The sequence below is a fragment of the Pagrus pagrus genome (genome assembly GCF_965226575.1).
Source record: "Pagrus pagrus genome assembly, chromosome: 9".
NCBI classification, from domain to species: Eukaryota; Metazoa; Chordata; class Actinopteri; order Spariformes; family Sparidae; genus Pagrus; species Pagrus pagrus.
In genome coordinates this window covers 32,501-44,985 of record NC_140193.1, presented here as the reverse complement: position 1 = coordinate 44,985, position 12,485 = coordinate 32,501, and the positions used below count along the sequence as shown (strand labels likewise).

The following is a 12,485-nucleotide window of genomic DNA, read 5'->3' as shown; positions in this document are numbered from 1 at the left end:
ACACACCTGTGTGCAACATGTCCAATAGTTTTTACACATAAAACTTTATTAATCAAAACAGATGTACATCCAACAATACTTGAAGAACACTGAAGGAAAAAAAGAAAATGTACATCCCAGTAATATTAATAATAATAATGTTTTAATAATAATAACAATAGAACATTATTGTTACTGTTACATTATTATTTTATATTTGATAACAAAAGCGATTTCACTGCACACTCGTGTGTGTTTCCAGTTTGTAGAAAAATGTTTGTTTGTTTTCAGTCATTTGAGTGCAGTTACATGATGTGACCACCAGGAGGCAGCACAACACCAGACATCAGTCACACTGTGTGATCATCAGGGGAGGAGAGGAAGAGATGAACAACACATGGAAACATGAACAAATTCAAGAGAAGTACATGGGTTAGGGTTAGATCCGTAGATCTGCAGATCTAGATCTACAGATCTATAGATCTACAGATCTGTAGATCTATAGATCTACACATAAATCTGCAGATCTAGATCTACAGATCTATAGATCTACATATGGATCTACAGATCTAGATATAGATCTACAGAGTACATGGGTTAGGGTTAGATCCGTAGATCTACAGATCTATAGATCTAGATATAGATCTACAGATATAGATGTATAGATCTACAGATCTATAGATCTTAGTGTTAGTTAGTGTCCCAGTCTGCTTACATGACGACTGTAAAACAGCTAGCTTTGCTGCAGGAATGCAGTATTAGTACTCAGTGCTACTCTGTCTCTGGCCTGTAACGCAGTACTAGTACTCAGTGCTACTCTGTCCTCATGTCATCAGAAGCAGCTCCACAGAGCCAGCTGCGGTGGGCGGGGCTTAACCACATCTGGATGAAAAACATCTGGACTCCTCTCTGAGTGTTTCTACATGAGAGTCTGTCCGTCTGTCCGCTGGTACCGGACCGAGCAACGACCGACCGACGGACCGAGCACCGACGGACTGACCAGGCTGCTCCGTGTGTTTCCCCGGCTGATGATGGCCCGGTGCCGGACGTTTTGGACCGGGATCTTCGTCCTGCTGACGGCCGGTGAGTGCTGCTGTCCTCCGGTCTTTTCTCCCTCTGTTCCTCGGAGGGACGACTTGATTCACACAGATTACATCCTTTATCCAAGTAAAAGTACCAGTATATCAGAGTAAAAGTACTGCAGTACAAGTTAAAGTCCTTCTTTTTAATCTGACGTAAAGAACGGACGTATTTACACTAAAAGTACTTCATGTATGTGCAGTAAAAGTACTGTGATTATTAATACTCTATGTGTACTGTACTCTATATATAGATAGACATATAGATTACAGTACACAGAGTACAGTACATGTACTGTACTCTATGTGTACTGTACTGTATATGTACTGTATTCTATGTGTACTGTACTCTATATGTACTGTATTCTATGTGTACTGTACTCTATGTGTACTGTACTCTATATGTACTGTACTCTATGTGTACTGTACTGTATATGTACTGTATTCTATGTGTACTGTACTCTATATGTACTGTATTCTATGTGTACTGTACTCTATGTGTACTGTACTCTATATGTACTGTACTCTATGTGTACTGTACTCTATATGTACACTTAGACTGTTTAGTTGAGTGGTTCCCAACACAGGGCTTGTGCCCCTCCACAGGGTCCCCAGATAAATGTGAGTGGTCGGCAGGATTAACAGGAGAGAAGAAGAAACACAGTTCTGATCCCCAACATCTGTGGTCAATAATCAATAATCTGATCAGTTATTGAAATCAAACCATGTGAGAAGCAGTGGTTTAATGTAACTAAGTACATTTACTCAACTAGTACACATTTGAGTGTTTCCATTTTAAATTCTACCTCTACTCCACTACATCTCAAAGGTACTTTTTACTCCATTACATTAGTCTGACAGCTTTAGTTACTGTTCAGTGTCCAGGTAAAACCTTGTATGTCCAGGTGAAGCCGTACCGTCAGGTGATGCTGAGTGTTGGTGATGTACTGAAGGATGAAATGTTCCTTTATGTTCTTCAGCTGAAGCGTCGACACAAAGCTGAAAACAGGCTACTCTTTTACTTGTAACGCAGTACTTTTAGTTGTAATCATACTTTTACTTGAGTAAAGTATCAGATTACTTCTTCAGTCGCTGCTGATGACAAATTAAACTGGTGATTTTTGTTTTTCCAGTGATACATCCAGATGTTCAAAACCGGAACTCTTAGCATGCTAACACTAGCTTCTGTGACATACATTGCTTATTAACTGATTGGCTAAACTGAGCGCCAATAACACACAGGTTAATTATGACATCACCAGAGTCTACATTCATGCTAACAGCTCTGTGAGGCTGAGGTGTGAGCTAAATACTAACATGCTCACAGTAACAATGCTAACATGCTGATTAGGCTGTTTACCATCATCTTATTCTAGTGTGTTAGCATACTAACATTAGCTAGTCCAGCTGAGGTGGAAGATGTCATCAGTTCTGCAGGTATTTGGTCATAAATATTAGCATTAGCATTAGCTCGTGGCTCAGTGATGGAAGGATCACTCTCCTGTCAAAAACAGACACAAATCATGTGACTTCTACTACAACAGTCAGAAAATGAGGACCAGCAATATGGCCGTCAGATGTGGATCAGTGCTGTGTTCATGGATGTATAAAGAGATCTTATTCCTATGAAAGCTGCTCAGAGGTGCATGAAGCCAAAAAACATAAATGACACCACACAGATGACCGTCAGCTCTCCCCACGTGAGGAGAAGCAGCGCGAAGCAGAACATCTCAACCTACAACATTTGTATTCCTACGCGCAAGCGGAGTATAGTGCCAAAGCAAAAGGCTGTTTGACGGCACCATAAAGCACCAAAATGTTCAAAACATAGCGTACACTTAAAGGGATACACAGCTCTGGAAAACATTAAGAGACCACCGCAAAATTATCAGTTTCTCTGATGTTACTATTTGTAGGTATGTGTTTGAGTCAAATGAACATTTTTGTTTTCTTCTATCAAATACTGACAACATTTCTCCCAAAGTCCAAATAAAAATATTGTCATTTAGAGCATTTATTTGCAGAAAATGACAAATGGTCAAAATAACAAGAAAGATGCAGTGTTTTCAGACCTCAAATGAAACAAAGAAAACAAGTTCATAATCACTTATAAACAACACAATACTAATGTTATAACTTGGGAAGAGTTCAGAAATCAATATTTGGTGGAATAACCCTGATTGTCAATCACAGCTTTCATGCGTCTTGGCATGCTCTCCACCAGTCGTTCACATTGCTGTTGGGTGACTTTATGCTCTCCTGGCACAAAAATTCAAGCAGACCATCCATCTTCCTCTTGATCACATTCCAGAGGTTTTCAATGGAGTTCAGGTCTGGAGATTGGGCTGGCCATGACAGGGTCTTGATCTGGTGGTCCTTCATCCACACCTTGATTGACTTAGCTGTGTGGCATGGAGCATTGTCCTGCTGGAAAAAACAATCCTCAGAGTTGGGGAACATTGTCAGAGCAGAAGGAAGCAAGTTTTCTTTCAGGGTAACCTTGTATGTGGCTTGATTCATGCGTCCTTCGCAAACACGAATCTGCCCAATTCCAGCCTTGCTGAAGCTGAAGTACCCCAGATCATCACCGATCCTCCACCAAATTTCACAGTGGGTGAGAGACACTGTGGCTTGTAGGCCTCTCCAGGTTTCCGTCTGACCATTAGACGACCAGGTGTTGGGCAAAGCTGAAAATTGGACTCATCAGAGAAGATGACCTTACTCCAGTCCTCTATGATCCAATCCTTACAGGATAACTACTGTTTTTTACAACCTGGACCTTATTTCTGGCATAAAATATGATCATTTACTCACCCAGATAACTTTGGTGTCATTTAAAGTCGTTCGGACAAAATTAGATCCAGTGTAGCGCCGGTATATCCATATAATGCGAGTGACGGGGCACTGAAGCGCAGCCTCTATGAGCATTATCTGCCGCGAAACTAGTTCATTTCACCAATATTTTGTCATGATACGCTCGTGCTATTCCCCTCTGAGTCCGGGCTCGTCTGTTATCAACATCCGGGGTCAAACTAGCAGTAGCAGCTACAGGTAAACAAGCCGGCTGTCGCGGGTGCACGCGCAGCTCAGAGACGACATCTTCCAGGTCAGAGGTAGTAGGTCAACCTACAGACCCCGGATGTTGACAACAGACGAGCCCGGACTCAGAGGGGAATAGCACTAGCGTATCGTAACAAAATATTGGTGAAATGAACTAGTTTCGCGGCAGATAATGCTCATAGAGGCTGCGCTTCAGTGCCCGGATCACTCGCATTTTATGGATATATCGGCGCTACACTGGATCTAATTTCGTCCGAACGACGCCAAATGACACCAAAGTTATCTGGGTGAGTACATGATCGTATTTTATGCTAGAAATAAGGTCTAGGTTGTAAAAAACAGTAGTTATCCTTTAAGGTCTCCTGCAAACCTCAGCCTGGCTTGTCTTTGCTTCTCATTGATGAAGGGCTTTTTTCTAGCTTTCCATGACTCGAGCCCCTCGGAGCCTGTTTCCAACCGTTCTCGCCGTGCACTTCACCCCAGCTGCCATTCACCATTCTCTTTGTAGGTCACTTGATGCCATCCTACAGTTGCTGACTGACATTCGAATGAGTTGACGGTCATCCCACTCAGTGGAGAGTCGTCCCTCTGCTGGTCTGTAGCTTTGTTGTCCCCAATGTCTGCTGCTTGACCTTGTTCTTATGAACCGCCGTCTTAGAAATTTTAAGGATGGAAGCGACCTGACGCTCACTGTATCCGTCTGCCAGTCAAGCCAGAATTAAACTTTTCTTTTCAACTCTTTTGGCATGGTCAGTAGTTATTTTTTGATTCCAATTACTTTTGAGGTACTAGCACTGTTTTTGCCATCCAGCTGGTCCTATTGCAAGAGGATAGTGATGACCACAGCAGTGTTTTTTTATACTTTTCCTTGTTAAATAAGATTTGGTTCAGGTGATCACCTAATCAGTACCTCATTAAGTAGAATGAGGTGTGCTTTTGTTGGACTTCAACAGACACTGGAATGGAAAGGCTGTCATACATGTAGAGATCGCCTCTTAACCGGAGTACGTAAGAGGGAGCACATTACTCCCATTCTGGCTTCCCTCCACTGGCTGCCTGTGCATTTTAGAGTTCATTTTAAGATTCTTTTATTTGTTTTTAATTCTTTAAATGGTCTTGCCCCACCTTACCTCTCTGAGCTGCTCCATCCCTACGCTCCTGCCCGGTGCCTCAGGTCAGCTGACCAGCTGCCCCTGGAGGTACCGAGGTCTAAGCGGAAGCTCAGAGGGGATAGAGCTTTCTCTACCGCCGGTCCCAAACTTTGGAATGACCTCCCACTGCACGTACGACAAGCCCCCTCACTGTCCATTTTTAAAACTCATCTTAAAACCCATTTTTATTCTTTGGCTTTCAACCCAGCATGAGATTCTGCTCTGTTTTAGTGTTTTATCGTTTTAACTTGGTTACTGTTTTCTTGTTTTTCTTGTTTTTATATTGTTTTATGTTTTTATGTTTTACGTTCTATTTCTCATTTATGTACAGCACTTTGTCCCAGCTGTTGCTGTTTAAAGTGCTTTATAAATAAAGTTGAGTTGAGTTGAGTTGAGTAGAGATGCTGATTCCAGAAACATTTGCAGTGGTCTCTTATTTTTTTCCAGAGCTGTATATATATATTTTTATATATATTTTAGGTGGGATTTATTTTAAGTGACAGGCTGGGACTTCAGCTTTTAGAGTGCTGACACTTTCTTTATTCAACGACTCCTCTGTTTTCAGTTGACCAGTTAATGAGTTGATGAACATTCAGTGAACGAGTCTTTGTAATGAACAGACTGTAGTGATTCAGAACACTGAAGAGAAATGGAGACAGAACAACTTCATGATTGATGTTCAGTAAGAGCTGCTGTTCATGGAGCTTCTGCTGAGACACTGGAGTCAAACCTGAACCTGCAGAACTGAAAACACTTGATGCAGCTGGTGTTTGCTGAACATCATCTGCTGTCTGAAGGACATGAACAAAAACAGGCTAACAGATGCTAACAGGTTTCAGTCTGTCAACATGATGCAGGTGACCATCTGATTACTGTGCAGTCATGTTGTGTAACATGCTGCTCCGTGTGAATCAAAGATGTTGTCAGTGTGAGCATGTTAGCATGTGGCTGGAAGCAGCAGCGTGCAGCGTCACAGAGCTGCTGCTGACTGAAGAGTCTTTAACACGAGTTCACAGCTGAACATTCAAAATGTCTGACTGTCCTCAACACGTGTCACTAAAAAGAAACATTTATCTCACATCAACAAAGAGCGAGTGTGTCTGCACCATCTAATGAACACACACACACACACACACACACACACACACACACACACAGAGTTTCTTTCAGTGCCAGTCTCTCTTCTCTCCAGTGTCTTAAGACAGTGGCAAGAAGCTACTGTGTGTGTGTGTGTGTGTGTGTGTGTGTGTGTGTGTGTGTGTGTGTGCCTGTGTGTGTGTGTTAATGAGGACAGTGAGGTGACGTGGTTATGGCCTGATGACTCCTCACACACACACACAAACACACACACACACACACACACACACACAGAGAGGATGTGTTGAAGTTATTTTGTGACTTTGTGACAGAACCAGTTAAGTTACTGTGTGTCTGTTCATGTAACTAAGTACATTTACTCAAGTACTTATGTACAGTTTTGATGAACTTGTTTCCATATTAAGCTACTTTCTACTTGTATTCCACAACATCTACATGACCAGTTATTACACTTATTACACATCACTGGGACAAACAGACACAAAGACACAAAGAAGTTCATGTAGAACATTTGCTGAATTTACAAGAAGGAACAAATCAGTCAGAATCAGTCAGAGACAGAGTTTCACACAGTTTATAAAGTGTCTCCAACTCAACAACTCACTAAACTGACACATTTGTTAAGGGAGTCTGGGGACAAAGAAGTAGCCTATACTGGTTACTGTTTAGTGTGTTTGTAAAATGTGACATGTTTAGATCAATAAAATGTTTCTTCTTTCATAAATTGAGTGTAAATGGTGAAATCAGTGTAAACAGTGTGTTCAAACAGCTGCTAAATGTTGGCAGGTCAGACTTTAGCACTGTAGACACAGAAGCAGACAGGCTGGTACAGCCATGCTGCCACAAACTGACACTTTTTACAAGGAAACAAACAACTGACTGTTTTCATTTAATGCTGAATTTACAACAAGGAGACAATGATTCAGAGTCTGTCAGAGACAGAGTTTCACTATGTTAGAAAGTTTGTTTTAACTCAACAACTCTTAAAATCACCACATTTGTTAAGGGAGTCTGGTGATGTTGAGGTGACGGGTTCAATGGTTGGATCATTTGAAATGTTGATGTTGATTTTCCTTCAAGGTTTTTAACCCAAGTAAAGTATTACACATACACACACACACATGAATGTGTGTGTGTGTGTGTGTATGTGTGTTGCTCTGATAGTGAGCACCTCCCCTGAGCGGCATCGAGCTCTCAGATTTCCCATGAGCCTTTGAGGGCGGAGCTCTGGATGCTAACTTGGCTCTGAACACAGCTCACTGCTGGCTTCAATTTATTCCTGGACACACACACACACACACACACACTAAATCATCACATCTAAACACAGACACACACCATCACATGCACAACTGTTACACATACGCAGATTTTCTATTGTGTTTACTCTGCTTCACTATCACACACACACACACACACACACACACACACGAACACACACACACATACACACAGTTTGTGCTGATTCTAATTAAAATGAGCATTTTGCTTTTTGCTTCGACTGTTTTGAAGAAACATCTGGAATGACTTCTCTCTCTCTCTGTGTGTGTGTGTGTGTGTGTGTGTGTGTGTGACACACTTAATGAAGTATTGTGTGTTTGTGTGTACAGTCTCGTATGTGTGTATAAAGTATCTATAATCATAGTGTGGTTGAGTTTGTGTGTGTAATTGAGTTCATGTTTATGCAGATGTGTGTGTGTGTGTGTGTGTGTGTGTGTGTGTGTGTGTGGTGTGTATGTGTGTGTGTGTGTGTGTGTGTGTGAGAAAACACAGTGATCAGACCCAGATGACACAGAAATGACAGTTAAACCAAAACAACACACACACACACACACACACACACACACACTGATCTGTCTCCGTCATGTTTTGAGCTGACAGAAAATTTAACTGACACAACTACACACTTAAATACTGATGAAGATGATGAAGATGAAGATGATCCAGGTGTGGTCCTCTCCTTCACCTGTGTAATATACCATATGTACTATTACACAGTAGTAATCCAGTGTCTTTACCCTGCAGGTGATCCAGGTGTGGTCCTCTCCTTCAGTCACCTGAGCTTCAACCTGTGTAAGTGGTGTGAGGCGTCCAGTCCTGTGTGCAGAGACAGTGTGTGTTTCAGTAACTGCAGCCTGTCGTCCTTCTGCACCGTCACCGACGAGATCTGCATCGCCATATGGTGAGTATGAGTCATATGAATCAATGAATGTGATCAGTACCACGTGTACAACCTGTCAATCAATTCATATGGTGAGTCACATTTATGACCTATTAATTATTCATGTTTGATTAATCATCTGTCTGACAGAACATCTGTGAACTGTTCCTTTAATGGAACTGCTCCTCCTCACTGCTTCACCTCACTGCTCCTCCTCACTGCTTCACCTCACTGCTCTGCTCCTCACTGCTCTCCTCCTCACTGCTTCACCTCACTGCTCCTCCTCACTGCTTCACCTCACTGCTCCTCCTCACTGCTTCACCTCACTGCTCTGCTCCTCACTGCTTCACCTCACTGCTTCACCTCACTGCTCTGCTCCTCACTGCTCCTCCTCACTGCTTCACCTCACTGCTCCTCCTCACTGCTCCTCCTCACTGCTTCACCTCACTGCTCTCCTCCTCACTGTTCCTCCTCACTGCTCCTCCTCACTGTTCCTTTAATGGAAATGCTCCTCCTCACTGCTTCCCTCCTCTTTTCTCCTCCTCACTGCTCCTCCTCACTGTTCCTTTAATGGAAATGCTCCTCCTCACTTCTCCTCCTCACTGCTCTCCTCCTCACTGCTCCTCCTCACTGCTCCTCCTCACTGTTCCTTTAATGGAAATGCTCCTCCTCACTTCTCCTCCTCACTGCTCTCCTCCTCACTGTTCCTCCTCACTGCTCCTCCTCACTGTTCCTTTAATGGAAATGCTCCTCCTCACTGCTTCACCTCACTGCTCTCCTCCTCACTGTTCCTCCTCACTGCTCCTCCTCACTGTTCCTTTAATGGAAATGCTCCTCCTCACTGCTTCCCTCCTCTTTTCTCCTCGTCACTGCTCCTCCTCACTGTTCCTTTAATGGAAATGCTCCTCCTCACTGCTCCTCCTCACTGCTCCTCCTCACTGCGTCCCTCCTCATTTCTCCTCCTCACTGCTCCTCCTCACTTCTTCACCTCACTGCTTCACCTCATTTCTCCTCCTCACTGCTCCTCCTCACTGCTCCTCCTCACTTCTCCTCCTCACTGCTCCTCCTCACTGCTCCTCCTCACTGCTTCCCTCCTCATTTCTCCTCCTCACTGCTTCACCTCACTGCTCCTCCTCACTGCTCCTCCTCACTGCTTCCCTCCTCTTTTCTCCTCGTCACTTCTCCTCCTCACTGCTTCCCTCCTCATTTCTCCTTCTCATTGCTCCTCCTCATTTCTCCTCCTCACTGCTCCTCCTCACTGTTCCTTTAATGGAAATGCTCCTCCTCACTGCTTCCCTCCTCTTTTCTCCTCCTCACTGTTCCTTTAATGGAAATGCTCCTCCTCACTTCTCCTCCTCACTGCTCCTCCTCACTGCTTCACCTCACTGCTCTCCTCCTCACTGTTCCTCCTCACTGCTCCTCCTCACTGTTCCTTTAATGGAAATGCTCCTCCTCACTGCTCCTCCTCACTGTTCCTTTAATGGAAATGCTCCTCCTCACTGCTTCCCTCCTCTTTTCTCCTCCTCACTGCTCCTCCTCACTGTTCCTTTAATGGAAATGCTCCTCCTCACTGCTCCTCCTCACTTCTCCTCCTCACTGCTCTCCTCCTCACTGTTCCTCCTCACTGCTCCTCCTCACTGTTCCTTTAATGGAAATGCTCCTCCTCACTGCTCCTCCTCACTTCTCCTCCTCACTGCTCCTCCTAGCTGCTTCCCTCCTCATTTCTCCTCCTCACTGCTCCTCCTCACTGCTTCACCTCACTGCTCTCCTCCTCACTGTTCCTCCTCACTGCTCCTCCTCACTGTTCCTTTAATGGAAATGCTCCTCCTCACTGCTTCCCTCCTCTTTTCTCCTCCTCACTGCTCCTCCTCACTGTTCCTTTAATGGAAATGCTCCTCCTCACTGCTCCTCCTCACTGCTTCACCTCACTGCTCTCCTCCTCACTGTTCCTCCTCACTGCTCCTCCTCACTGCTTCCCTCCTCATTTCTCCTCCTCATTGCTCCTCCTCACTGCTTCCCTCCTCATTTCTCCTCCTCACTGCTCTCCTCCTCACTGCTCTCCTTACTGCTTCACCTCACTGCTCTCCTCCTCACTGTTCCTCCTCACTGCTCCTCCTCACTGTTCCTTTAATGGAAATGCTCCTCCTCACTGCTTCCCTCCTCTTTTCTCCTCGTCACTGCTCCTCCTCACTGTTCCTTTAATGGAAATGCTCCTCCTCACTGCTCCTCCTCACTGCTCCTCCTAGCTGCTTCCCTCCTCATTTCTCCTCCTCACTGCTTCACCTCACTGCTCCTCCTCACTGCGTCCCTCCTCATTTCTCCTCCTCACTGCTCCTCCTCACTTCTTCACCTCACTGCTTCACCTCATTTCTCCTCCTCACTGCTCCTCCTCACTGCTCCTCCTCACTGCTTCCCTCCTCATTTCTCCTCCTCACTGCTTCACCTCACTGCTCCTCCTCACTGCGTCCCTCCTCATTTCTCCTCCTCACTGCTCCTCCTCACTGCTTCACCTCACTGCTTCACCTCATTTCTCCTCCTCACTGCTCCTCCTCACTGTTCCTTTAATGGAAATGCTCCTCCTCACTGCTCCTCCTCACTGCTTCCCTCCTCATTTCTCCTCCTCACTGCTCCTCCTCACTGTTCCTTTAATGGAAATGCTCCTCCTCACTGCTCCTCCTCACTGCGTCCCTCCTCACTGTTCCTTTAATGGAAATGCTCCTCCTCACTGCTCCTCCTCACTGCGTCCCTCCTCACTGTTCCTTTAATGGAAATGCTCCTCCTCACTGCTCCTCCTCACTGCTTCCCTCCTCATTTCTCCTCCTCACTGCTTCACCTCACTGCTCTCCTCCTCACTGTTCCTCCTCACTGCTCCTCCTCACTGTTCATTTAATGGAAATGCTCCTCCTCACTGCTTCACCTCACTGCTCTCCTCACTGTTCCTCCTCACTGCTCCTCCTCACTGTTCATTTAATGGAAATGCTCCTCCTCACTGCTTCCCTCCTCTTTTCTCCTCCTCACTGCTCCTCCTCACTGTTCCTTTAATGGAAATGCTTCTCCTCACTGCTCCTCCTCACTTCTCCTCCTCACTGCTCTCCTCCTCACTGTTCCTCCTCACTGCTCCTCCTCACTGTTCCTTTAATGGAAATGCTCCTCCTCACTGCTTCACCTCACTGCTCTCCTCCTCACTGTTCCTCCTCACTGCTCCTCCTCACTGTTCCTTTAATGGAAATGCTCCTCCTCACTGCTTCCCTCCTCTTTTCTCCTCGTCACTGCTCCTCCTCACTGTTCCTTTAATGGAAATGCTCCTCCTCACTGCTCCTCCTCACTGCTTCCCTCCTCATTTCTCCTCCTCACTGCTTCACCTCACTGCTCCTCCTCACTGCGTCCCTCCTCATTTCTCCTCCTCACTGCTCCTCCTCACTTCTTCACCTCACTGCTTCACCTCATTTCTCCTCCTCACTGCTCCTCCTCACTGCTCCTCCTCACTTCTCCTCCTCACTGCTCCTCCTCACTGCTTCCCTCGTCATTTCTCCTCCTCACTGCTTCACCTCACTGCTCCTCCTCACTGCGTCCCTCCTCATTTCTCCTCCTCACTGCTCCTCCTCACTGCTTCACCTCACTGCTTCACCTCATTTCTCCTCCTCACTGCTCCTCCTCACTGTTCCTTTAATGGAAATGCTCCTCCTCACTGCTCCTCCTCACTGCTTCCCTCCTCATTTCTCCTCCTCACTGCTTCACCTCACTGCTCCTCCTCACTGCGTCCCTCCTCACTGTTCCTTTAATGGAAATGCTTCTCCTCACTGCTCCTCCTCACTGCTTCCCTCCTCATTTCTCCTCCTCACTGCTTCACCTCACTACTCCTCCTCACTGCGTCCCTCCTCATTTCTCCTCCTCACTGCTCCTCCTCACTGCTTCCCTCCCCATTTCTCCTCCTCACTGCTTCACCTCACTGCTCCT

The 12,485-nt window shown here is 45.4% G+C and overlaps 1 protein-coding gene across 1 annotated transcript in view; it reads left to right on the top strand.

Annotated features, from left to right (window-relative positions):
• The first annotated feature begins 749 nt into the window (after positions 1 to 749).
• tgfbr2l (transforming growth factor beta receptor-like) overlaps positions 750 to 12,485 on the top strand; it is a 21,009-nt gene continuing 9,273 nt past the window's right edge. The window contains exons 1-2 of the mRNA XM_084361758.1: positions 750 to 1,062; positions 8,393 to 8,549. Coding sequence (XP_084217884.1) covers positions 903 to 1,062; positions 8,393 to 8,549 — 317 coding nt within the window. The 5' untranslated portion in view covers positions 750 to 902. The remainder of the gene's footprint in view (positions 1,063 to 8,392; positions 8,550 to 12,485) is intronic.